Source organism: Aquarana catesbeiana, linkage group LG11, assembly GCF_042186555.1.
Source record: "Aquarana catesbeiana isolate 2022-GZ linkage group LG11, ASM4218655v1, whole genome shotgun sequence".
NCBI classification, from domain to species: Eukaryota; Metazoa; Chordata; class Amphibia; order Anura; family Ranidae; genus Aquarana; species Aquarana catesbeiana.
In genome coordinates, this window is record NC_133334.1 from 63,677,851 (window position 1) to 63,705,477 (window position 27,627).

The 27,627-nt window shown below is 42.5% G+C and overlaps 1 protein-coding gene across 1 annotated transcript in view; it reads left to right on the plus strand.

Annotated features, from left to right (window-relative positions):
* DCDC1 (doublecortin domain containing 1) overlaps positions 1–27,627 on the plus strand; it is a 690,767-nt gene that overhangs the window by 585,611 nt on the left and 77,529 nt on the right. The window contains exons 20-21 of the mRNA XM_073604506.1: positions 18,425–18,548; positions 21,150–21,352. Coding sequence (XP_073460607.1) covers positions 18,425–18,548; positions 21,150–21,352 — 327 coding nt within the window. The remainder of the gene's footprint in view (positions 1–18,424; positions 18,549–21,149; positions 21,353–27,627) is intronic.

Sequence of the window (27,627 nt, forward strand, 5' to 3'; positions counted from 1 at the left end):
ACATAGTTGCAGGGTGGTTGCAGTGCAGCCCCTATTCAGGTGAATGTGTTGCGTATGGCCATGGCCATCCACTACCTTTGCAGCTTATGGGGGGGGGGCGGTAAAAATGCCTCTCAACCACGCCTTTTACTGCCACCCAACTGCAAGTGTAAACAAACCCCTGGGAGTGATGCTGTTTATTAGTATAATTGCAAGTAACCATTTTTGTTCTGAGCTGTTATACTGAGGTAGTGATTCTCAGCTAGACTCTGTATTGTTATAGAGTCTCATAGAGACTATGCATTTGAGCCACAAGTTACCCCGATTGAGCCACAGAGACACTGTTGTTAAGAGTTTTTATGCAGCTTTCATAATCTGTTTTGCATTATTCTTCAGTGTACTGATGGACCTTGCTGCACAGAACCTGTTTTGTATTATTGCTTTTACCTTTGCACCTGCTTAGTAAACTGCAAGTCTGCTGGTTTACGTATTTTGTTGAAGGACTACCATACCGAGCCATTTTATTCAGTGGTATTAACCAGCAATTGGTACCATTACAGGGTTCTTATATCAGTGAGAGTAAAAAATTTTTAGCAAAATTGTTTTATTTTTACCATGTTTATGAAGGCCACCAAAATCACAAATCACAGATCATCGCATATGACCCTAAACGGCCACTTAGAAATATGAAATTGGTAGAGGAGCATTTTACCATGTTCATAAACGACACAGCTAGCTGTGCTTTTGCAAAAAAAATAAATAAATAAAACATAAAAAAATAAAAATGAAACTTCCATTTTGTTTTTAATAGTCATCTACGCTGATCACGTCAATGGCCGTCCAGCAGTACCTCAATATGCATGATTGCCATTTATCTGTGCCAGCAAGATCCGGAACCCTCCATCAGTTTAAAAAACAAGTCGCTGCCAATATCCACACAGAGAAAACAAATAATCTGGCTTGTTCCCCATACAATTGCCTTTCCCACATAAGCACAATTAATGTGCCCATTACAATAACGCAGCACAATGATTGCTTTAACCGCATTGATATCGTTCATGTTTGTGTTATCGGAGGAGTAAATGCAACCAAATGGCCATTTTCTTATCTCTTCCCGGTACATTAGAAAAGTTCACGCCCTGCTCTTAAGCTTTTTTTTTTTTCTCCCCCAACACAGCTGTAGAGTATTTTAAAGCCTATTTTTTAAATAAGTGATGCTCAATTTGTCTTTGATGATCCGAATGATTCAGGTGAGATAGGAGCCCTGTCGGGCCCTGATTTGCATAAAAATTAATCACGGAAAAATGTAAATTGATAAAAATTTTGCCTGCCTTTTTTTCGACCCCCCCTGTGCTCGAAAAGCCACGGATGGCTCCCAAAAGCAATCATCACAGTATGGTGCCACGCTGGAAGCCGAACAAATGATCACATTTGTGTTGAACACTGGCTCATTTAAATGTCAGCATTGACGGGGCGGCACATCACATGATAAAAGAGAGAGAGAGAGAGAGAGAGAGAGAGGAGAAAAAAACTAGAGAAATACACAGCAGCCAAAAGAGAGTATAAATCTGTGGGTACTTCTTAGAGAAACATGATCTAATGGGAATGAAACACACGTTAATTATCCTTTTTCCGAACTGATAATTGTTTTAGTGTATTACCAGAAAAGTATTCCAATTTATTTGGAATCAAACAATACGCTGCCTGAATGCAATACCTTGTTAGATTTTATTCCCCCCTCAATTTTTAACAACTGTAATTAATCTTTAAAGAATAGTAAAGAAATAAATTAACTAGCATCTGGCAAAAATGTTGTGTTTTAACCATTTCCCCTGATTAGCAGCTTATTTGATGTTATTGCTCTTCTCACGCTGCGTCTTGACTGTGTGAATACCCCTGTCCAATGAGAATGCTCCAACATGCAGCCATTGTAAACTTTTAAATGGAAAGGTCTTGTCCCACAGCTCAAGGGGCCTACTGTAGGCTTTCATAGCTAGAATAAATGCTTCTGGGCAACTAAAATTAGTTTAACTGTGTTAACTAAACAAACTAACTAAAGTTTTGTCTTCCATGGCCTCCGGGTTAAGCCTTGCCCCTTCCCATACACTTGTCTAATAAAACTGCACTTTTATTGGACCGAATGACAACAGGTGGGTAGGGCTTATGCCGCGTACACACGAGCGGACTTTACGGCAGACTTTGCCCGACGGACTTTCCGAATGAACGAACTTGCCTACACACAATCTACCAAAGTCCGTCGAATTCGTACCTGTTGACGTACGACCGGACTAAAACAAGGAAGTTCATAGCCAGTAGCCAATAGCTGCCCTAGCGTGGCTTTTTGTCCGTCGAACTAGCATACAGACGAGCGGACTTTTCGCCCGGACTCGAGTTCGACGGATAGATTTAAAACATGTTTCAAATCTAAGTCCGTCCAACTTTTGAGAAAACAAAGTCCGCTTAAGCCCACACATGATCGAATTGTCCGACGAAATCCCGTCCGCCGGGCAAAGTCTGCCGTAAAGTCCGCTCGTGTGTACGCGGCATTAGTCCTAAAGTCACAGAAAAGCTTGCTCTTTTAAAAATGATAGCAGTCTGCACACAAGATGCATTTCTGCATTACAAAGGTAATAGCAGGTTCCTGCTTTAACATATGACTTTTTTGAAGTTTAAAAATAGCTCACAGGTTCTCTTTAATACCCTCGTTACTGAAATGCATACAGCTAATATCGTCCATGCATTCGTACTTATCTGATTTTTTTAAACCTATGCAGAAAAGGACTGATCAGAGTTTAATGTGTTTAATGTGTTGAATATCTTCATATACTACTAGCACTTACCTGTGCTTGCTATTAAAAATCTTTTCTCTTCTCCTGTGCATTTGTTTGCATCATGTATGAAAATCATCATGTCATTGGGTGCTTCCATTGATACTAGGTGACACTGCCAGTTTAATAAGGTGTTTCTTAGTAAATCTTACACCAAGGGTTCCATTAAAAAAAATTGCATAACTGGTCATCCAGTGAACCTGCATGTACATAATACATTCATTCTGTGCGAATTGGGCCACTAGATGCAGCCGAGCACCATAGGAAATACATATGTCCTTGTAACAAGAGCTACAGACTGTAGTTCTCCTCCAGCTGTGTCTGCCTGCCCTGTTTTGTTCACTAAAAGAAACTATATGCAGATATTTGGCATTTTGCAGAGTGGAGTAGGGACTAGCCAGGGAGAGGTTACTTTGACACAGGAGCCAGCTTGAACATGTATTTTAATTTATGTCAACCAACAAACCCTGTTTTTAAGCAAAAGTTTGCTAGAAATAAGTAAGGGTTTAATACCCACATTTATGTCTTAAGGTGGGAAAGGGACCATAAAAGCACTTAGGATAGGAAAAACTGGTAAAAAATTTGGACTACGCTGACTTCCTGTTCCATTAATATCCTCACAACCGAATTGGCCTTTAAAACTGCTACGAGGTGGTACCTGATCCCGTCCCAATTGGCACATCTCCAAACTGGCTACCTATGTACTACTGGCGGCAGAACAAACAATAGTGAGAGCTTGGAAAAAACAGTTCGTACCCTTTACAGTAGTCCGTTGCCGCTTTTTTTTCATTAATGAGAAGCTCTCCAGTATTTTTTAGATACGCACGAGAGATTCCTCAAAATAAGGACCCCGTGGATCCAATATGCTCATCCTTCTATACCAACAGCCAGTTACACATCGCTATGAGTGCTGAGACCCTGGGTTTCCAGTTGGGGTGCTCTTGATGTCCTTTTCCACTTCTCTCTTCTCTCCCCGTCTTCTTTCAGTCTCCTATTTATCTAGGTTCTTTCATAGCGATGTTTTTTCCTTATGCACTCCTTTGTTTTTTGCATAGTGAACTCAATACTCTGACATCTTATCCACTACCCCTGTTTCCCTGGTTTAGGTGCATGACCTAATTTCATTTCATGACTTCAATATATATTTATTGAAAGAGAAATAAATAAGGGTTGTATAGCAATGCGCAAAGGGTTAATCGAAAAATGTCATAACAGTCAAACCAGCTTCTGAAAGCTTGCATTCTCCTGTAGCACTACCCCCGTAGGAGGCGCTAATGTCCCGGGTCCCCACTGCTGCACAGCCAGTCACATAGCATTTCCTTCATATATTCCAATGCACAAAACAGTGCTTGGCTTGTTTTTGATGTTTTATTAGGGGCTGATAACTTTGATGGGGTGGGGAATTTTGGGATGCCCAACTCAAGAATGTCCAAACACTGAACCAGGGACAACTTCCTCCCTATTTACAAAAAGTCTTCTTCTTCCTTCCACCTGCACATACTCGGTTTTCAATGCAGAGCACCTGCTGCTCACTCTTATTGGAACTAGCAGAATATTTCTAGTTCAGCAAAGGCCTATTACTGGCAGGAACTCTCCGTCCCTTGACAAAAGTAGCACAATTTGAGTAAACAGCATGACATCTTTCCTTCTGCTTGCCTGTGGCCACTGATCCTAGATCCACTTGCTTGCAGAAATACTAGCCCACCTAGCTGCCACCAGCCATGCCTGGCTGTACTTCCTCCCAGTCCTCCTGACTGACTTTCTGCCCCAGTCCTGCTCCACTGGCACACACATGGAGTCCTCCTAGGGCAAGGTAAGATGAAGACTTGACACTACGTGGTCTTCAAGAGAGACCTGCTACAGATGGCAGTCTCTCCACTTTTCTGTCCCTGCACCATACTGATCTACTCACTGTCTCTCCTTGCTCCTTCCCACTGCCTCTCCGGCATGAATCCTTCCACTGCCTCCTGTGTTAGGATCCTTCCAGGCAAGCTTTCCTGAGCTCCCAGCCCGAGGTAACCCCCCCCCCCCCTTCAAGAGCCACCGACAGCCTCCCTCAGCACTGCTTCTCCATCTTCCACCCAACTCCCCCTGCTGGAATGGCCCATGTCTATTTATGGGGTTGTCTCAGTCCCCTGCCAGTCCACCTCTGGGGATTGGCTGAGGCCCAAAAAATATTGGCAGCTCCTCCTAACCCCCACCTCTATTTCTAGAAGGTTCTCCAACCTTCCAGACACCAGGGGGAGGCACCAGAGATCTGCCAGGATGAGTCATCCAGCCCTGGCCTCAAGTAAGCCTGACCCAAATTCAGTGACTCAAGTTATTCCTGGCCAGAATATGCTTTTACCTACTCTTTACTCCAGTAGCACACACTAGAGGGTGCTACACTCCACTCCAAATCAAGTCCATATCTCCAGCTCTCCTCTTTTTCTGGATTTGGGACCTTATTTTAATATAGAAAAATGTTGCCCTTTTTGAGCATTATTGTAGTTCACCAGAACACTCTACTGCCCTTTTTCTTTAATCTGGTGATCTGGGAACCCCTTTTGTTCAGGGCATTGTATTTTAGGAGAGGTATTCCCAAACACGCCCACTGCAACTCCTATATATTATAATATGTTATAGGCAGAGACAGTTGTATTTGCTCAATATCCATTTTGGCAGTGCTTCTTGCTTAGCAGTGCTAAGCAATGGTGGTGCTTTTACTGCTACCTCTATAAGCCATCTGATTCACTTATACTGCATTCCCCATAACAATGATATATTATCACAACAGCTGCTAAAGGTTAACTCCAGATCTCCAAAAAAGCAAAGATTGTCTAAATAGAGAGAGTTAAATGTATTCTTCTTTGAATCTTGGTGTACTTTTTATTTCTTCCAGATCTGTGCAGTAACCCAGTATGAAATTTCTCTTTTCTGCAGAAGCTTCCTGCATTAAAGACTGGTCACTGCTGCTCTTTCTCCTTGTGCAGGATGAATGGTCTTTTATCCACCCCCTCTTGTAGTTTCTGTAGGTAGCCTGTAATGAATGGAGTCTGTTGGGCCCCTCCCATAGCTCTCTGCACAGTGTTTATGTCACTGCTGCATTTGCAATGTAATAACCGGGCTTTCAAAGACATTTGGTGTACATAAAGTGGAGTTATGTTTTTTGTGGTATTGAGGAATATACACTATATTACCAAAAGTATTGGAACGCCTGCCTTTACACGCACATGAACTTTAATGGCATTCCAGTCTTAGTCCGTAGGGTTCAATATTGAGTTGGCCCACACTTTGCAGCTATAACAGCTTCAACTCTTCTGGGAAGGCTGTCCACGGTTTAGAAGTGTGTCTATGGGAATGTTTGACCATTCTACCAGAAGCGCATCTGTGAGGTCAGGTACTGATGTTGAACGAGAATGGAAGGTCCTGCGTCTCAACCATGGGAGCTGAACTCATGTGGGAGAATTGAAAGGGATACATCCTAAACACTGGTGGCCACTAAATAAGAGGTAATGAAGAGGGGGAGGGGTGCTCCAGCCCAAAAAAACCTGGTCAGGGTCTGTTACAATATACAAAAACATATTTGGGGGGCACACCCTAAAATGCATTTAAATTCAAGATGGTGCTGCTATAAGACCAACAAACAGTACAAAACATATTACAGCGCACACATTCAAGAATTACATTTCCTGCAAGGCTAGTTAAAAACACCTGAACATATTCAAAAAAATACGGGGGTTTGATCACACTATATGGTCATATAGTGCTAAGCCCACTCACTGCTACAAAGTACCCCTGGCTTTCAGTCTCCGCTCTAATTCATCCCAAAGGGGTTCTAACAGGTTGAAGTCAGGCCAATCAAGTTCCTCCATCCCAAACTCGCTCATCCATGTCTTTATGGACCTTGCTTTGTGCACTGGTGCGCAGTCATGTTGGAACAGGAAGGGGCCATCTCCAAACTGTTCCCACAAAGTTGGGAGCATGAAATTGTCCAACATGTCTTGGTATACTGATGCCTAAAGAGTTCTCTTCACTAAGGGGCCAAGCCCAACCCCTGAAAAACACCCACATACCCTAATACCCCCTCCATTAAATGATTTGGACCTACATACTAAGACTACTTTTGACATTATAATGTACATATGTAAATTAAGGTTTTTGTGCCTGGTGTTCAGCTTAAGGAGAGGCAGAGCTCCCTTAAAATGGCTAACCTTCAAAGCTCTATACAAACTAATACAATACATAAAAACCTTAGCCAAAACTAATATGCTGGAATCTCATTTCATCACCTTTATACAAATCACAAATAGAAAAAAAGATGTATCAGCACCTCTGTCTGGATAGTTTAAAATGTCACTTTTGAATCACAAATTTCTTTACTTAGGTTTGTGGTATGGAAGGCGCATGGACTTTGCACTCCATTGGAGAGCTGATGGATCCCAGGGAGAGGATGAGCTGACCATTTAATACTTTTTTTTGGTACAAATAAATGTTAAAGCCCAAAAAATAAAACATATTCTTGAATGGAAGTGCCTTTATTGCATTCATTGAGTCCCAATGGCCCCAGAGAATTGAAACATAGTATTCTTAATGCCTCTGTTCTTAAAGTGGAACTTAAAAAGACTTGCTAAAAAGTGCCGTCAGGTGCCCGCTGATCACCTAGTTCTTTGTCTGCTCTGAGCTGAGAGCAGGAACTGTCAGTCACTGCTCTGCTCCTCCAGTGCTAACTGGAGCGCCAGGCTGGGCAGCGGGCAACTACAGCTAGCTCCTGGTGTCAGTTGTGCACTGAAAGGCACAGCCAGCTGTCAGTCAGGTGGTTGAGTGGATCCCGACAATATGCGGCTATGCGTATTTGTATAGCAAGGGCCCGGTTTCTGCAAGCACGAATGGGAACATGTATTAGCCTGTGCATAGAAGTTCGTCTAGAGGAGCCATCTTCTCTATTGGCATGCCCTTTCTTACAGTTATGGAGCACAGTCTGTGCTCAGTTAGCTTCAATGGAAGGCAAGGGAGACATCAGAGGTCTAATCAACCCCTCATGTCTCAGTAAAGAGAACTTATCGCAGGAAAATACTATCACATGGGGCTAACGAAGGTGGGAAGCGTCAAAGTCTTCTGTGTCCCTGCTTGGAGATCACTAATGCATGGATGTGGTGGCTGCATTTATTTTCTTTTTTCAAGCCAAATACATTTTTTCTCTACTTTGTTAATGTTTTCTCTCCCTGCAGGCTATTTGTATAAAAGTACAATAGAGTCATCACAATTTCACTGATTACAATAGAGTGTTGGCAAGGCTGCTTGAAGTCTAACTTATTTTGGTTCTCTGAACAGAAGTGTTCTGGATGCACCTTACTGGTAGGATCACCAGAAATAAATATTTGAAAGTAAAGGAGAAAAGAAAAAATAATAAACTTTGTATCCCCCAATGATACAGGGTTGCTAGATCACTGTTTTTTTTTAAAGAGATAATAGCAGAGTCTGTTCCCTTTAGGACGCTGTCTCTGTTTGAAATCACCAAGGAAAAGTGTGTGAGGGAGAGGAGTCATGCTGTGATTCATTTAGTAATGTGTCTAAGTGTCAGCTTCAGCTTTTGAGCACAGTAAACAGCAGGCTTTTTCAGCAGAGGACATAAGGTGAAATGGAATAACATTCAAAATGATTCAAGATCTCCACCTATTGGCTGCATATGTAAATACAACAAATGATATGCAATATTTCATGTGTTTAAAAATAAAAGGAACAAAAATAAAAAAGGCTAAAATTCACCTTGTTGGTAGGTATAAAGCTCATTAAACCACTAAACTCATTGGGGGAAGAGTCCAAAAGGGCAGATTCATTCCTATATCACAGCTGTCTATAGTACAAGAGGTCGCTGGGGTCTATTCTGAAAGGTGAACCTTAAAGGTGCCAACTGAATATTTTTGCCTTGTGAAAGGAATGTCTCTGTTGTTATAACAAGTAATCTGATTTCAGCTAATCGTTTACTAGTTCACATTGTAAAATAGTGGGCAATCATCTGTCTGGATACTTTAAGTAACATGGCCACTTTTTCTTCCTCTTACATTTTTTCCCGTTGTATTTATTAGATGACTCTTATTAAATACTCCTCTTTTTATATCAATGGCACAATAAATAGAGAGAAAAAAAAAACTTTCTTCTCAACGTCAATTTTAATTACAGCCATCGATAAAGTACATACTGAGACTTGGCAAATATTTATAAGATATAAAAAATTCAACGAACATATAATCTAGAGTATCTCCGCAGCCCCCCTCATGACTTGGTGAGACGGCGCAGCAATAAGCTTGTGATGTGAATCTGTTTCGGGTCCCATGACCTAAATGCAAGTCTTTAAATAAATAAGAGAGAATATGTTATTAGAAACATTAATTTGCATGGGATTTGAATCTCATTATCTCTCACAATTTGTTTGATCTCCTCACAGTTTGGCTGTCACATAATGGATTTGACGCTTGGAAGGAAAACTTCATTAATACTAATTTTTTCATTTGCAGCGCACTGCATGCAAAAGAATTGCAAATTCTAAAATCAGAGACAGAACTGGGTGTCGAAGGCCCACAGCAAAGCTCAGGCTTCTGTTTGGCACCCTGGTAGTCAGCAACAAGAGGGTCACGAGGAAGGTGGTAATGGCAAATCTACTCTGTGCTCCTACTCAGAGAGTCGCTAAGTCTTCCTGGCTTCTGAGATGGGGAAGTGGGACATATTTTAATCATAAGGCAAATCTCAACAGCTACATTAATATATAACATATGAAAGAAACACACTGCATTAAAGACGTATGAGCTTATCTGAAAGTGAAAAAAGTGATGCTGCGAATAAGGAATTGTAGCATTTTGCATAAATCTATATCTTATCTTGAATGATTTAGGTATCCATTCAGTATCCATGGGACTTAAAGCTGTATAAGTACCTGAATTTGACCAAATAACAGCCTCTTGCAGGAAAAGGAGCAAAAGGAGCCAATAAGTTGATGTGCTGACAGGAGGAGGATAAGAAGACAGAGCAGAGTGACAGAGATATAAGCCCATCGCTGTGCTGCTTCTCCTTTCACTTCAGTCACATTTAGAGGAGAACAGCAGAGTGACAGAGAGGTGAACTCATTACTGTGCCGCTTCTCTGTTCACAGTTCAGTCACAGGCTGGAGTGGTTCGAGGATGGCCAGGGTTTAGTAGAAGTAGGTTAAATGATACTGGCCATTACACTGAGGACATCTAGCTTCACAGAAAAAACACTACGGGGGAAATCTCTGGATTGAAGGTGAACTATACAGCAAAAGCTGGTTTTGTTGTTTTATCATTTAATGGGTTCTTCATTTTATTTTATTTTTTGTTATTGTTGACTGGAGTTCTGCTCTAAAGTAGTGTTGTCGGTCTTCATAAGCTATTAAAGTGTATATTGCAGTTTACTAGTCTTCAGATGTTTTTCTTTTTTCAGGCCATAATATATAGAAAAATTCCTTGTAAACTTGTCCTTGTGACTTCCTGCATACCTCATATCTCAAACAATGTTATTAGCGTTCACAGTTTTCTACTTTGAACTACAGAACACAACCTCCCTAAGTTTCCTCTGCTATGCATATGAAGAGAAGGGGAGGTGTTTGTCATACAAATCAAGTGAGCAGTCTAGGGTGACAATGCTGCTGTTGCTGCAAGGGTACAGTACAGTAAGGACAGGAAGTGTGTTACTGCCAGGATTACCAGGTCAAAATAAAGGAAAAAAGCCTGAAAGCAGAAACCGATTGCAGCCATCACATCTGAGTACTGTAAGCTGCAATATATATTAAATTGGGTTTAGATATTATTCATATAGTTACATAGTAGGTGAGGTCGAAAAAAGACATCAAGTACAACCTATGTATGTGATTATATGTCAGTATTACATTGTATATCCGTGTATGTTGTGGTCGTTCAGGTGCTTATCTAATAGTTTCTTGAAACTATCAATGTCCCCTGCTGAGACCACCGCCTGTGGAAGAGCATTCCACATCCTTGCCGCTCTTACAGTAAAGAACCCTCTATGCAGTTTAAGGTTAAACCTCTTTTCTTCTAATTTTAATGAGTGGCCACTAGTCTTATTAAACTCCCTTCCGTGAAAAAGTTTTATCTCTATTGTGGGGTCACCAGTATGGTATTTGTATATTGAAATCATATCCCCTCTCAAGCGTCTCTTCTCCAGAGAGAATATGTTCAGTGCTCGCAACCTTTCCTCATAATTAATATCCTCCAGACCCTTTATTAGCTTTGTTGCCCTTCTTTGTACTCGCTCCATTTCCAGTACATCCTTCCTGAGGACTGGTGCCCAGAACTGGACAGCATACTCTAGGTGAGTATGTATCTAGCGTGGGAATCATCGTTTTATCTCTGGAATGAATCCCCTTTTTAATGAATACCAATATTCTGTTTGCTTTTTAGCAGCAGCTTGGCATTGCATGCCACTGCTGAGCCTATCATCTACTAGGACTCCAGGTACAGCCGGACCAGAGTCTTGTAGAGTGGGAGCATTATCATTCTATCTCTGGAGTTAATCCCCTTTTTAATGCATGCCAATATTCTGTTTTCTTTGTTAGCAGCAGCTTGGCATTGCATGCCATTGCTGAGCCTGTCATATACTAGGAACCCCAGGTCCTTTTCCATCCTAGATTCCCCCAGAGGTTCTCCCCCCAGTGTATAGATTGCATTCATATTTTTGCCACCCAAATGCTTTATTTTACATTTTTCTACATTGAACCTCATTTGCCATTTTGCCATGTATTTGCCCACCCCATTAATTTGTTCAGATCTGTTTGCAAGGTTTCCACACCCTGCAGAGAAGTTATTGCCCTGCTTAGCTTAGTATCATAATACAGAGATAGAACTGTTTACCCCATCCTCCAGGTCGTTTATGAACAAATTAAACAGAATTGGTCCCAGCACAGAACCCTGGGGGACCCCACTACCCCCCCTGACCAGTCCGAGTGTTTCCCATTTATCACCACTCTCTGAACTCGCCCTTGTAGCCAGTTTTCAATCCATGTACTTACCCTATGGTCCATGCCAATGGACCTTATTTTGTACAGTAAATGTTTATGGGGAACTGTGTCAAATGCTTTTGCAAAATCCAGATACACCACGTCTACGGGCCTTCCTTTATCTAAATGGCAACTCACCTCGTCATAGAAGGTTAATAGATTGGTTTGGCAAGAACGATTCTTCATGAATCCATGCTGATTACTGCTAATGATACCGTTCTTATTACTAAAATCTTGTATATAGGCCCTTATCATCCCCTCCAAGAGTTTACATACTATTGATGTTAGGCTACCTCAACCTCTTTGGTCGACCATGGTGAGGCCTGTTCTGAGTGGAACCTGTCCTGTTAAACCACTGTATGGTCTTGGCCACTGTGCTGCAGCTCAGTTTCAGGGTCTTGGCAATCTTTTTATAGCCTAGGCCATCCTTATGTAGAGAATCAATTCTTTTTTTTAAGATCCTCAGAGACTTCCTTGTCATAAGGTGCCATGTTGAACTTCAAATCACCAGTATGAGAGAGTGAGAGCAATAACACCAATAACACTAAAAACTTGCGTGAAAAATGTTGGAGCACTTGCAGAGTCCTAGAGCGGGTGGGAGCTTCCACATGCAGTGTCACAGGAGCACAGGAGGACCTTCAAAATGCATTTTGATTGGCCGGACAGGGTGTGGGCAGCTCCCCAGTTTGACAGCCCTGGACCACTCCCACCCAAAGACACACAGCCGACGTCTGCATGAGGCTTACTGAGGCTCCAGCTGCGGCTAACACACAGAGCTCGTGGATCCCTCAATAGAGACTTCCCGGTAGTCCTCCTGTGCTCCTCTGACACTGCACGTGGTAGCTCCCACCTGCTCTAGCACTCTGCAAGTGCTCCAAAATTTTTCACACAAGTTTTTAGTGTTGTTTTATACTTATATACTGAATAAAATTCCTAAGCTGCTTAAAGGAATGGCTTGGCGCTTCTCTCTCCTCCTTTTGCTTTCCTTTTGTTCATAATGAGCTAGTATGCATCGCATACTAGTTCATTATGAAATACTTACCTTAGAACGATGCCCTGCATCGCCACCTACACTCCGCTCCCACGGCTGACATCTTTCACCGGAGTTATTTCCAGGTTTACGGGCTCCAGCGATGTGATTGGCACTCCCACACATGCACGAGGGTGCCGCCAGTCATGGCACGGGTACTGAAGAAACGGCCGTTTCTTCAGTGCACATGCACCAATGACGGCAGCAGCAGCACATATAGTGAATATCTCCTAAATTGTGCAAGTTTAGGAGATATTTACAGAACCTACAGGTAAGCCTTGTTATAGGCTTACCTGTAGGTACAAGTGGTGTAACAGAGTTTACAACTACTTTAAGCTGGTGTCACAATCTGTATGTGCTGTCTCATTTAAATTCTCCAACAACCAGTAGGGAGGGCCTAGCTATACTACAGTGCCATGAAAAATTATTCATACACCTTGAAATTTTTCACATTTTGTCATTTTACAACCAAAAATATAAATGTATTTTATTGGGATTTTATGTGATAGACCAACACAAAATGGCACATACTTGCGAAGTGGAAGGAAAATGATAAATGGTTTCCAAAATTCTTTACGAATAAATATCTGAAGGTGTGGCGTGCATTTGTATTCAGCCCCCTTTACTCTGATACCCCTAACTAAAATCTAGTGGAACCAATTGCCTTCAGAAGTCACCTAATTAGTACATAGAGTCCACCTGTGTGTAATGTAATCTCAGTATAAATACAGCTGTTCTGTGAAAACCTGTTAGAGTCTGCAAAAGACTTGAGACTGGGGCAGAGGTTCACCTTCCAGCAGGACAACAACCCAAAACATACAGCAAGAGCTCTAATTGAATGGTTTAGATCAAGGCATATTCTTGTGTTAGAATGGCCCAGTCAAAGTCCAGACCTAAACCCAATTGAGAATCTGTGGCAAGACTTGAAAATTGCTGTTCACAGACGACGCTCTCCATCCAATCTGACAGAGCTTGAGCTATTTTGCAAAGAAGAATGGGCAAACATTTCACTCTCTAGATGTGCAAAGCTGGTAGAGACATCCCCAAAAAGACTTGCAGCTGTAATTGCAGTGAAAGGTGGTTCTACAAAGTATTGACTCAGGGGGGCTGAATACAAATGCAAATGCACTTTTCACATATTTATTTGTAAAGAATATTGAATACCATTTATTATTTTCCTTCCATTTCACAATTATGTGCCACTTTGTGTTGGTCTATCACATAAAATCCCAATAAAATACATTTACATTTTTTGGTTGTAACCTGGCAAAATGTGGAAAATTTCAAGGGGTGTGAATACTTTTTCAAGGCACTGTATGCATTCAATCTATTTCCAGTTTGATAGACCTTTGCAAAACACAATTTAGTAAATCTAAATGATATTTTTTAATGAGATTGTATAGGACTCTTCCATCACACCTTTGCTCTGTGCAAGATGCTGTGCCAATTGGTAACCATGGTTCCTTGCATTTTTATATCTGGGATTGAAGTTGTTATGTAATGGTAGGATAGTTTAAAAAAGTAGAAAAAAAACACTGGACCCTTAAAGTTATCTTATTGGTATTATTATCTTAAAGTATTGATGTTGATGTAAATAATCTGGTTCCGGGCAGGTGGTTTCTACACCTCAGAGGATTTCCACAGTCTCCTTGGCTTGTAGTATAATGTAACAAAAATTAAAATCGAAGCACCATACCACTGCTAAGAGGTCCAGATACAACTTTATTTCAATAAGTCAGGGGGACAATCCAAAAAGTACCCAACATGTTTTGGGGTGCAAAGGTAACCCCTTTTATCAAGGCTAGAAAAAACATAAGGACATCTCCATATCAATACAATATTATTGCAATAGTCCATTCTCAGGGTCATAGTTAAAGCCAAAAGCCCAATAGCCAATAGTATTAGATATATAAAAATGAATGTCAGGTAACATTAAATGGATAATTAATATACAAGAACCCGGGACCAATATATTGCATATTAAAGTGGAACTACACTGTATCTGATCACCACAAACCAAAAGCACTATTCCATCCATATCGCCATGCTTTGTTTTGCTAAAAAAACACTTTGAAAAACACCCCCTTGTATTTCTGTCTGTGGCCGTGTTGAGTAAGGGCAGATGACTCATGTAGAATTTACTTCTTGGAATCCATCTGCCCTTTGCTCAGGCATGCAGACAGGAGGGTGTGCTTAGCTGAGAAAACCCCTCCTTCCCTCCTGAAGACTCCCGGGATGCATGACATTAGTTGCCTAGGCATGGATACCAGGAAGTAACTAAAGAAATGTAAAAAAGAAAAGGTATAAAACAAGTTAATATAATATACCAGGGATAGTGAATTAAAATTCAAGGAGGTCCGGTAACGAAATAATTTTTCCGGCCGAGGTCCGAATCACAAGTCTGTACATGAAAGATTGTATGTGTCTTCCTTCATTTTTTGGCGCAAGCCGCACTCTCTGGCGCTTTTCTTACTGTTTCCTCCACACACTCTGGTAATACCCTGTAAATGTCCCCAATAGTGTTCCCCCTTACATCAGGTGCCCCTACCAGCGTAATTCATTACATTGGGTGCCCCCATCAGATTACCCCCATAAATCAGTAGCCACTATCAGAGTATCCCCCTATATCAGGTATCTCAATCAGAGTACCCCCTTACATCGGGTATTGCTGTCAGAGTGCCCTCTTACATCAGGTGTGCCCATCAGAGTACCCCTTTACGTCTGGTGTCCCCAGAGTGCCCCTTTACATCTGGTGTCCCCATTATAGTGCCACCTTACATCAGGTGTTCCCATCAGAGTGCCTCCTTACATCAGGAGTCCCCATCACATCAGGTGTCCCCATCAGAGTGCCCCCTTAACATAATACAGCATGTGGCCTATAGTGTGCCCCCTTAACATAATATGTGCCCTATAGCATGCCCCCACTAACATGTGACCATCAGCGTGCCCCCTTAAAATAAAATGTGCCCATCAGAGTACCCCTTAACATAAAATAAGGAGCATGCTGATGGGCACATTTTATGTTAAAGGGGCATGCTAAAGGGCGCATTTTATGTTAAGGGGGCACACTGATGGGCACATACTGTATGTTAGTGGGGACACGCTGATGGGCACATTTTATGTTAAGGCGCACTCTGATGGTCACAACAAAATGTGCCCATCAGTGTGCCCCTTAACAAATTATGCCACACATACCTTGAGGGCAGGAATCGGCACATTCGGCATGCTGCAGGGGGGCAGAAGCTGCGAGATATACCTCGCAAGTGAGAGCTAGGAGCAGGGAGCCAAGTGCAGCAGGGGAGCGGGGCACGCACGTGACATCACAGCCGGCAGGGAGTGAGAGCAAGAGCTGCAGTCAGGAGCAGGAGGCGGGGCGCGTACATGTAATGTCACTGGTTGCTGGTCCCACCAAACCAATGACTTCTACTACACTGGCGGTCCAGGCAGGGCACGGCCCACGGGTCGCCATTTAGTGACGGCTGTAATATACCTTCCTATCTATTTACTAATGCTAGCAGCATAAGGATTTAATATAGCCGATGATTGAGAGAGTGATGTTCCACTTTAAGTATTTATTTAATGTTATCTGACATTCATTTTTATACATCTAATACTATTGGCTGTTGGGTTTTTGGTTTTAACTATGACCCTGAGAAGGGGATATTGTATTGATATGGAGATGTCCTTATGGTTTTTCATGCCCTGATGAAGGGGGTGTCTTTGGACCCCTGAATCGCATTGGATACTTTTTAAATTGTCCCACTGACTTTTAATGGAATGAAGTTGAATCTCGACCTTTTAGCAGTGGTGTAGCACTTCAATTTCCATTTACTGGAGTTTTCCATTTACATGTTGTGATTTCATTGTGGAGTCCAGGTAAAGTGCTCTTGTGGTACACCTTGATAGGAGGTATAATTAAGTAATTTTAAAGTTTTTTTTTAAAATAAAAAATAAGAGGTTATACTTACTGTACCTGTTTTGTGAACAATATTGCACAGAGCAGTTCCTTACCTCCTTTGCTGGCACTGTGAACTCCTTCTCTCCTCTGGGTGTCCCCTCAGCAAGCATGGTCCTTGGAAAGCACCCATGGAGGTGCACTTCCAATCTGGGCTCTGTGCATCCATAGACACGCACAGTGCTGTTAAGTCCTGCCCCCTTTCACTCCTCACAGGAATTTGACAGCAGCAAGAGCCTATGGGGGAAAGCGGCACTGTTCAGGACAGCGCTGGATCATGAGAGAAGGCAGGTAAGTGTTTAGGGTTGGGCGGGGGTGTTTTTTTTTTTTTTTTTTTTTTTTTTTTTTATTTAATGCAGGAAAAAGCATTAAGGCAAAAAAACACTTTGTCTTTAGAACCATTCTATACTAGTGACTTGTGTGATGCTGATCTGAACATTTGGAACTTTGATATGGCTAACAATCAAATTGCAAAATGTGTGTACCGATCTTACAATTGTATCCAGTTTTATACATTTATAGGAGTAGTAATTGAAGAAAGATTCACAGAATGTGTGTTGGACAGTCATGTAAGTTTTCATACAAAACTGCTGAGATAAAACCTCTGTCACCACCAGTGACTTGCACTAAGCATAATGAATTTTGAAGAATCTGCTGCATAGTTGATGCTGAAGATTATCAACTACAAATCTAGTTCCAGATTCAGCTGAGAAGCTACTGCTTTAGACAGACCTAATATTATAGTCGATGACTGTAGACTTGACTTGAATGATATGTTGTCTCCATCTAGTGTTCTTTTAGCAGAATGCATCTTAGTAAAGATATAGTATTGTGCATTATCTTTATTTGCGTTTCAAGTGTTCATTTTAAAGGAATCTTGTCAAAGGCACATGTAGACAATGTCATTGATGGCCTCCCTGTAAAAATGCCAGCTGCCTGGCTGTCTATGGCTAAATAACTAAGTCACTGACCAATAATAAGCATCAAATGAAGTCAGAATAAATTAGGAAATTATTTGAATGCCTGTTAGGAACTGAAAAGCAAAGCTGATTTCTAAGCCTGGAAGTTTAATATAAAATAACATGCAGGAATATATAACTGGAGCCATGACCATTGCAACCTAGTGTTGGCATTACTGGGCCAGCTGCTTCCTCAAAATAGGACTTTTGGCCATACCTCCCAACATTTTGAGATGGGAATGAGGGACGCCTACTAGCAAATGTATGTAGGCATAGGACACGCCCCCTGTCACGCCCCCCCTAAAGGAGAATTAACCAAAAAAAAAAAAAAAAGGTTAATTAAATCCACAAGAGACTTTTTTTTACCACTACTATTCCTTTATATTGGCTTTTAAAATTTACAAATGCAGCAATTTATAATTTGGATGAAAGGTTTAGTACTGGGAAACACTTTTTGAAAGATAAAAAGTGCATTTTATATACAACTATATAGATCAGACCAAAATGAGGGGGAAAGAGGGACAGAGGGACATTGCTCCAAATCAGGGACAGTCCCTCGAAATCAGGGACAGTTGGGAGCTATGGTTTTGGCTGTGAACTGGGGGGAGTTCTGCAGATGTCTTGTATCGCTGGGGTTCCTCTAAATATTGTTCTTCTCTGCAGATGGGCAATAAAACATGAAGGCTTATCCAAACCTGGCCAATGGAAACTGTCGAAAGTGGAAAACCCTTTGTGGAACAAACTGACCTATTTGTGGCCAGTTCTGCCAAATGGAGAGATTAACAAGGTATTATTGAATATAATGTTTACATTTGAATGTAACACTTGAAGCTAAATACATTTCAGGCTTTAGAGCCCTTTCACACTGGGGCGGGGGCGGCGTCAGCGGTAAAACGCCGCTATTATTAGCGGCATTTTACCGTCGGTATGCGGCCGCTAGCGGGGCGCTTTTACCCCCCACTAGCAGCCGAGAAAGGGTTAAATACCACCGCAAAGCGCCTCTGCAGAGGCGCTTTGCCGGCGGTATAGCCGCGCCGTCCCATTGATTTCAATGGGCAGGAGCGGTGAAGGGGCGGTATACACTCCGCTCCTTCACCGCTACGAAGTTGCTGCTAGCAGGACTTTTTTTTACCGTCCTGCCAGCGCATCGCTCCAGTGTGAAAGCCCTCAGGGCTTTCACACTGGAATGAAAGCAGCGGCACTTTCGGCTCGGTTTGCAGGCGCAATTATTAGCGCAATAGAGCCTGCAAACTGCCCCAGTGTGAAAGGGCTCTTAATGTAAAATAATGTGTGTGCTTTAATGGAGACTTTTTCTTTTAATGACTCATCTTGGAGTTAGCGTGGTTTTAACAGTTAATTTAAATCTGTAACCAAGCTATTGACAGTCAAGTATTTACATACAGGCAGTGAATGACAAGCTCTCACTTACCTTTGTACCTGCAGGCAATGTAGAACAATTCACTCTTAAAGTTCACAGCAGAAGCACTGAAGAACTTCACTAAGGCAGGCCATAGATGATGCGATTTTCTTTCCTGCAACTGAAAGAAAATAGCTCAATTCCCTCATCAACACAGCCAAGTGTTGATAGGACAATCCCTCTCGCAGAGCTTTTGTGTTCTCCTAGCAGGGGACTCAAGGAGCCGTCCCTGCTGAGACAACACAGTGATTATTGCTATGGTCGACTTAAATCAGCTCAGCTCACCCTGTTTCCACCTCCCAGCAGTGACTAAGTATTCAGGGAAGGGGAAGCTGAGCTGCTGAAAGGACCACTTGAAAGAGCAACTGCAGTCTGCTCACATAATTTGTAATGAAAACATCTTTGCCATTCTGAAGCTTCCCCCCAACCACTTTGCATATTATTTTATACATACTGTGATTCTGCACTTGTTAATTCCAGGTTATGAGTCACCAAAACACGAAGAATGCTAAGGGGGGTGAATACATTTGCAAGGCACTGTATACTGTGATTCTGCACTTGCCAAATATGCTGCAGAAATCTCCCTCCACTGAGTCTGGCTGCATCCATTTTAACTGTGGGCAGCTGAAGCTGCTGCCTGTTCACTTCCTGGATTTACACAGAGGCACACCTCCAGCCCTGCTCCCATTGGCCCTCTTATGACTCACCCCCTCCCTTGCTGGCAAACTCTCATGAGAGTGAGAGAGAGAGCTGTGTATGATGTCATAGTCCTAGGCTTTTTACCAGACAAGAAACAAGAAGTGGGCTGTATAAGGTATTTACTGGCAGAAAAAAAAAATGTTTTACTATCCAAAGTTAAAGCAACAGGGGCAGAAGATTTAATAGATGGAAAGTTGAAAGAAAAATTGAAGGTCCGCTTTAAGGTGCTTTTGCTCTAAAATGTCAGGTGAATTCTTCCAGAATGCCTGCAGTTAGGCCCCTTTCACACTGGGGCGGTGGGGGCGTCGGCGGTAAAACAGCGCTATTTTTAGCGCTGTTTTACCGTCGTTTTTGCCGCTGTATTCGGCCGCTAGCGGTGCGGTTTTAACCCCCGCTGGCGGCCGAAAAAGGGTTAAATCTGCTTGTACAGCGGGGCTATAGCCGCGGTATTACCACGGTATAGCCGCGCTGTCCCATTGATTTCAATGGGCAGGAGCGGTTTAGGAGCGGTGAATACACCGCTCCTTCACCGCTCCAAAGAAGCGGTTGGCAGGACTTTTTTTACCGTCCTGCCAGCGCACCGCTTCAGTGTGAAAGCCCTCGGGCTTTCACACTGAACAAACAGCGGAGGTTGTTTAGGGGCGGTTTGCAGGCGGTATTTTTAGCGCAATACCGCCTGCAAACCGCCCCAGTGTGAAAGGGGCCTTACCAAGGTTAGAGAGGGCTTGTTTCCAAGTTTATTTACTGTACAAATATATAAATAAATGAATGCCCATAGCTTGGCCACAGATTTACTTTGAGGTTGGCTAAGTAAAGTAGTTACATTCTGATTATTACTATGTATTCGTAATGACTATGTACATGGCCAGATCATTTCTATACTTGTGCTTTAATATTTTCTGTATTTTTTTTTTATTTCATATTTTCTTCTAATACATAAATGTAATATTTATTGTAAATTATATCTCTGTAAACTGCAGGTATGGGCATCTACTAAATGGAACTCATTAGTATGAAAAACCATATCAACCCAATCAATGTTCCATCTAGTTTAAGTGTCAGGTTGTCAGAAAGTAGGGGGGTTTCCTGTGGTAGGTGGGGGGTTTTCCTGTCGTTGGAGCCGAATTAAAAAAAATGTAAGAAACAAATTTTTTGGTCTTGACTATTATAAATAAAGACAGAAATTTTGTACGAAAATGCAACACATAACCATTTCATCTGCTCAGCGTAAGAGTATTTGCACATAAAACGTTCTCTTTTATTGTTTGTTAGGAATTCGATTGGCCCATTCAAGGATCACTTATAGTAGACAGCCCACCTCTGCAGAGACCTGAGTTCAGCCATCCAGACAGGCACAACCCATTGAGACTGAAGGTTCTGAGGAACGGGGATTGGGACCAGAGCAGAGCCTGTGTCATCGTGGCACCAGACCTAACCAGCATGCTCAAGAAACATTGGTGCATTGATGAAGCTAGGTATGGACATGTTGAACTTTTCTTATCCTTATAATTAGTAGACATGTGCAATTCGTTTAGTTCCAAATTCGTTTTTTAACAAATTTTGACAAATTCGTTAACTTCCGAATTTCTGAAATTCCGCATTTCCAAAATTCCAAATTTTTTGGAATTCAGAAATTCAAAATTCGGAAATTGGGAAATTGGTAAATTCGAATTTCCGAATTCCGAATTTTCGAATTTTCGAATTTTCGAATTTCCGAAAAAAGCAAAAAACGAATGAAACGAAAACGAACACAATGATTAGAGCCCTTGCACACTGGGGCGGTTTGCAGGCGCTATTGCGCTAATAATAGGGCCTGCAAACCGCCCCGAAAGTGCCGCTGCTTTCATTCCAGTGTGCAAGCCCCGAGGGCTTGCACACTGGAGCGATGCGCTGGCAGGACGGTAAAAAAAGTCCTGCTAGCAGCATCTTCGGAGCGGTGAAGGAGCGGTGTGTATACCGCTCCTTTACCGCTCCTGCCCATTGAAATCAATGGGACGGCGCGGCTATACCGCCGCCAAAGCGCCTCTGCAGAGGCGCTTTGCTGTGGTATTTAACCCTTTCTCGGCCGCTAGCGGGGGGGGGCAAAACCGCCCCGCTAGCGGCCGCATACCGACGGTAAAACGCTGCTAATAATAGCGGCGTTTTACCGCCGACGCCGCCCCCCGCCCCAGTGTGCAAGGGCTCTTAGGGCTTGTGTTGGTGGGCTTTTGTTCATGTCAGAACTTGCTTCTGTCCCTGCTTAACCCAATGGGAAAGCAAGAGCAGATTGAAGCAGATTAATGTAGCTTAGAAGAAGGTCAAATTCAGGTAGAATGCAAGCTGCATTTTCTCTTCAATGCAGGCCCTTATTGTATATTTGGTGATTTATATTCCTTCAAAATGATGTATGAGGACGATGTAACCAATTTTTAAATCATATTTTAGGGCTTGCGCACATCAGTGAGCCACTCTGGACGCACGGCTGCGGTTGTGTGTGCTTTAAAGTGGTTGTAAACCCTTACAAATACCCAGTGAAATGACTGGCCTCAGGTGATACACAGAGATGAAACAAATCCTCCTATATAAGTTGTACCTATTTTTCTGCAGTCTTCTCTACATCCATTCAAAGCCCACAATTAATACAGCTCATTTGAGCTGTCAAAAAAGGGGGTGGAGAGCTGAAAGTACACACTGTAGAGCTCAGTGAGGAGCTGGAGCTCCCTCCCTTATCACCTTTTTTCTCTTGATGTCAGGAAAACTTGTCAAAAGTGATTCATGCTGATAGCAGAGGAACGAGGCAATAGAGAGAAATGACACACAGTGCTCTGGATTGAGACAAGTACACACTATAGAGGGACGTGCTTTGTTCATATTTCATGTTTGAGGTTTGCAACCACTTTAAGACCACAGAACTTGCGACATTGCAATATAGTTGTATTCAAAATGAAATTGATGTCCATTTTTTCCCCACAAATAGATTTCTTTTTTTGGTGGTATTTGATCACCGCTGGGTTTTTTTTATTTTTGCACTATAAACAAAAAAAGACAAATTTTAAAAAACAAAACAATATTTTTTACTTTCTGCTATAAAACACATCCAATACAAAAACTGAAAAATTCAAATTTCTTCATAAATTTAGGCCAATATGTATTCTGTTACATATTTTTGTTAAAAAGCGTCTACAAACTATGGTGTATATATACTGGAATTTTTATTTATTTATACTAGTAATGGTGGCGATCAGCGACTTACAGCGGAACTGTGATATTGCGGCGGTCAATCTGACACTAACTGACACTTTTGACACTTTGTAGGAACCAGTAACACTAATACAGTGTCATGTAAAAATATGCACCGTCACTGTACTAATGACACTGGCTGGCAAGGGGGTAAACATCTAGGGCGATCAAAGGGTTAAATGTGTGCCTAACTAATGTTTTTTTGTACTATGTGTGCTGCTTTCACTCAGGGATGTTATGGATTTTAGTCCCTGCTTGGCAGGGAAAGAAAATCCATCACATTCCCGCGGTCAGGGCAAAGCTCTGCATTGTTTACATATATAGCTCTGTCCAGCCTCTCCCCTCGACAATCAGCAAGTGCCGGTGAACATCCATCCACCCGCTGATCTGCTTCTGCTGTGACTAATCACAGCAGAAGTGTCGCTCGCATGCACCCCCTACCCAGAAGTGCCGCAACATATACTAGGGATGTGATCCGGCGCAGGAGAGCCACTCTGTCACCATATAACTGTAGCAATATGGACTACAAACGTAAAGCACCGTACCTTCTGACATTTCTAGGTATGTCCCTCTAGTAATCAATGTATCCAGTGATATCATATTTGTGTACCAAATAAAAGGATTGTGGACCAGGACTACAAGGAAGTGTACATATATAGATATATATTATTGTTGTTTGCTGAAATTTTGTCTTGTGTATTTCGGGGGAATTCTTTTGCCGAGTTGGCGCTGTGCCGGAAACGCAGCAGATTTATTACCTCCACTTTGTAACAACTTCCCCTTTTATTGGTTCAAGTGAAGTATTCCTAGAACCTAAATACATTGAGTTGTTTGATTATTGCTATACAGTGATACAAGGATGTCTGAACCCAGTTGGATGGTTTGCGCTTGTGAACAGCAATCTTTAAGTCTGACCACAGATTTTCTATTGGATTTAGGTCTGGGCTTTGAATAGGCCATTCCAACACATTTACATGTTTCCCCTTAAACCACTCAAGTGTTGCTTTAGCAGTGTGTTTGGGGTCATTGTCCTGCTGGAATGTGAACCTCCGTCCTAGCCTCAAATCACACACAGAGTGGTACGGGTTTTGCTCAAGAATATTATATTTAGCACCATCCATCTTTCCCTCAACTCTGACCAGTTTCCCGGTCCCGACTGCTGAAAAACATTCCCACAGCATGATGCTGCCACCACCATGTTTCACTGAGGATGGTGTTCTTTGGGTGATGTGTTGGGTTTGCGCCAGACATAGCGTTTTCTTTGATGGCCAAAAAGTTCAATTTTAGTCTCATCAGACCAGAGCACCTTCCTCCATACATTTTGGGAGTCTCCTACATGCCTTTTCGCAAACTCAAAACGTGCCATTTTGGTTTTTGCTGAAAGTAATGGCTTTCTTCTGACCACCCTGCCATAAATCCCAACTCTATGGAGCGTACGGCTTATTGTCGCCCTATGTACAGATACTCCAGTCTCTGCTGTGGAACTCTGCAGCTCCTCCAGGGTTACCTTAGGTCTCTGTGCTGTCTCTCTGATTAATGCCCTCCTTGCCGGGTCCGTGAGTTTTGGTGTTTGGCCGTCTCTTGGCAGGTTTCCTGTTGTGCCATGTTCTTTCTATTTGGTTATGATAGATTTAATGGTGCTCCTAGGTATCATCAAAGATTTGGATATTTTTTATAACCTAACCCTGACCTGTACTTCTCAACAACATTGTCCCTTACTTGTTTGGAGAGTTCCTTGGTCTTCATGGCAGTGTTTGGTTAGCGGTGCCTCTTGCTTAGGTGTTGCAGCCTCTGGGGCCTTTCAAAAAGGTGTGTCTATGTAATGACAGATCACGTGACACTTAGATTGCACACAGGTGGACATCATTTCACTAATTATGTGACTTCTGAAGGTAATTGGTTGCACCAGGCCTTTTTTGGGCTTCATAACAAAGGGGGTGAATACATACGCACATGCCAATTATCAGTTTTCTATTTCTGAAAAATAGTTTTATGTATATATTTTTCTAATTTTACTTCACCAACTTAGACTATTGTGTTCTGATCCATCACATATAATTCAGATTAAAAAAAAAAAACATTGAACTAAAGGCTGTAATGCAACAAAATATGTAAAAAGCCAAGGGGGGTGAATACTTTTGCAAGGCACTGTATATAAAATAATATGCAAAGTGGTTGGAGGGAAGCTTCAAAATGGCAAAGATGTTTTTATTTCAAATTATGTGAACAGACTGCAATTCCTCTTTAAACTCCAGCCAACAACCAGGTATTTTGTGGTGGTTGTGATGGAGGAAGAAGCAGTGAGAGAATGCTAGCAGGGAATGGGCAAGGTCTCTTTAACTTTCACGATTCTGGTTAAGAAAAAAGAGCAGGGGCTATGCTTCTGTTTTAAATAAAGTGGTTGTAAACCTCAAATGTTAAATATGAACAAAGCATATCCCTCTATAGTGTGTCCATGCCTCAATTAAGAGCACTGAGTGTCATTTCTGTCTGCTGCTTCATTCCTCTGCTATCAGCATGAATCACTGACTTGTAACAAGTTTTTCTGACACCAAGAGAAAAATGGTGACAGGGAAGGACCTCCAACTGATTAACAGCCTCAGCTCTGTTCCTGTGTGCTGTGCGAACAGGGTGTGTCCCTTCCTTCCAAACAGCTCTCTGAGCTCTCCTCTCTGAGCTCTGTTGTGGGTAAATTCAGCTCTCCACACCCTTTTTTCTAACAGCTCAGATAAGCTTTATAAATGCTAGACTTTGAAAGGAAAGAAGACTACAGATAAACAACTTAAAGATACAACTTATGTAGGAGGATTTGTTTCATCTCTGTGGATCACATGAGGCCAGTCACTTCACTAAGTATGTGTAACGCCGCGTACACACGGTCGGACTTTTCAGCTACAAAAGTCCGACAGCCCATCCGACAGACTTTCGACGGACTTTCTAACGACCGGACTTGCCTACACACGATCACACCAAAGTCCGACGGATTTGTACGTGATGACGTACACCGGACTAAAATAAGGAAGTTGATAGCCAGTAGCCAATAGCTGCCCTAGCGTCGGTTTTTGTCCATCGGACTAGCACACAGACGAGCGGATTTCTGGGTCCGGCGGAGTTACGACGTAAAGATTTGAAGCATGTTCCAAATCTAAAGTCCATCAGATTTGCGACTGGAAAAGTCCGCTGAAGGTCCGGTGAAGCCCACACACGATCGGATTGTCCGCCGGATTTGGTCTGTCGGACAAGTCCGGTAGAAAAGTCTGACCGTGTGTACGCGGCATAAGGGTTTACAACCACTTTAAAGGGTTGATTTACTAAAGGCAAATAGACTATGCACTTTGCAGTTGCTCCAGAGCTTAGTATTACAAGTAAGGCTTTGCTTTACAAAGAGTACCCAATCACGTGCAAGGAAAATGAAAAAAAAAAAGCATTTTTGCAAGCACGTGATTGGTTGATGGAAGTCAGCAGAGCTCCTGCTCATTTACTAAGCTCTTTCCAAAGTGCACAAACTTTTTGCTTTTAGTAAATCAACCCCTATGTCAGTGTCAAAGTATTAAGATTAAAAAATAAACTATAATGGTTTTTGGCCAATGATGTTTTATATTTTTGACGTATTTATGTTATTTAACAGTTTTATTTCAGTGCTCTAATTATCTATAATCTTGATTCTACAAAGAAACATTTATTCAGTGGCGGTGCGTCCATAAGGAGGCACGGGCGCCGCCCCCTCTCTCCAGCCACCCCCTCTATGACCAATGGATAGATTCATAGCATGAATCTATCCATGGCCGCCGCTGCCACCCTCTATTCAGGCGTTCGGACCCTTTTTGGGCGCCAGGCACCTGAATTACAGCGGCGGAGGGGGGGGTTTAAAGCACCTGATTAGAGCCATAAGCTCTAATAGGCGTCAAAAAAGGTTACCTGTGAGCGCCATGCTTGGCGCTCGCAGTCCACCCAGGTGTATTAGAAAAGCGAATGTATATTCGCTTTCCTAACACTGAACCGCCTCTCCGTCAATCAGGTGCTCGGGTCTGTTACCCGTCACCTGATTGGCTGAAATGACAGGCGCTGTGATTATTGGATGCCTATCAGGAGGAGAGGACGGTAGGAGACACATGGAGGACATCACTCGCTGCCGTCACCCGCTGCCTCGCCGAGACAGGGTAAGTGCCCAGCAGACGGCGAGACGAAAGGGGGGTCACAGTGGCGGCATTCGATGGCACAGTGGCTGCATTTGATGGGCACAGTGGCTGCATTTGATGGGCACAGTGGATGCATTTGATGGGCACAGTGGATGCATTTGATGGGCACAGTGGCAGCGTTTGATGGGCACAGTGGCAGCGTTTGATGGGCACAGTGGCTGCGTTTGATGGGCACAGTGGCTGCGTTTGATGGGCACAGTGGCTGCGTTTGATGGGCACAGTGGCTGCGTTTCATGGGCACAGTGGCTGCGTTTCATGGGCACAGTGGCTGCGTTTCATGGGCACAGTGGCTGCGTTTGATGGGCACAGTGGCTGCGTTTGATGGGCACAGT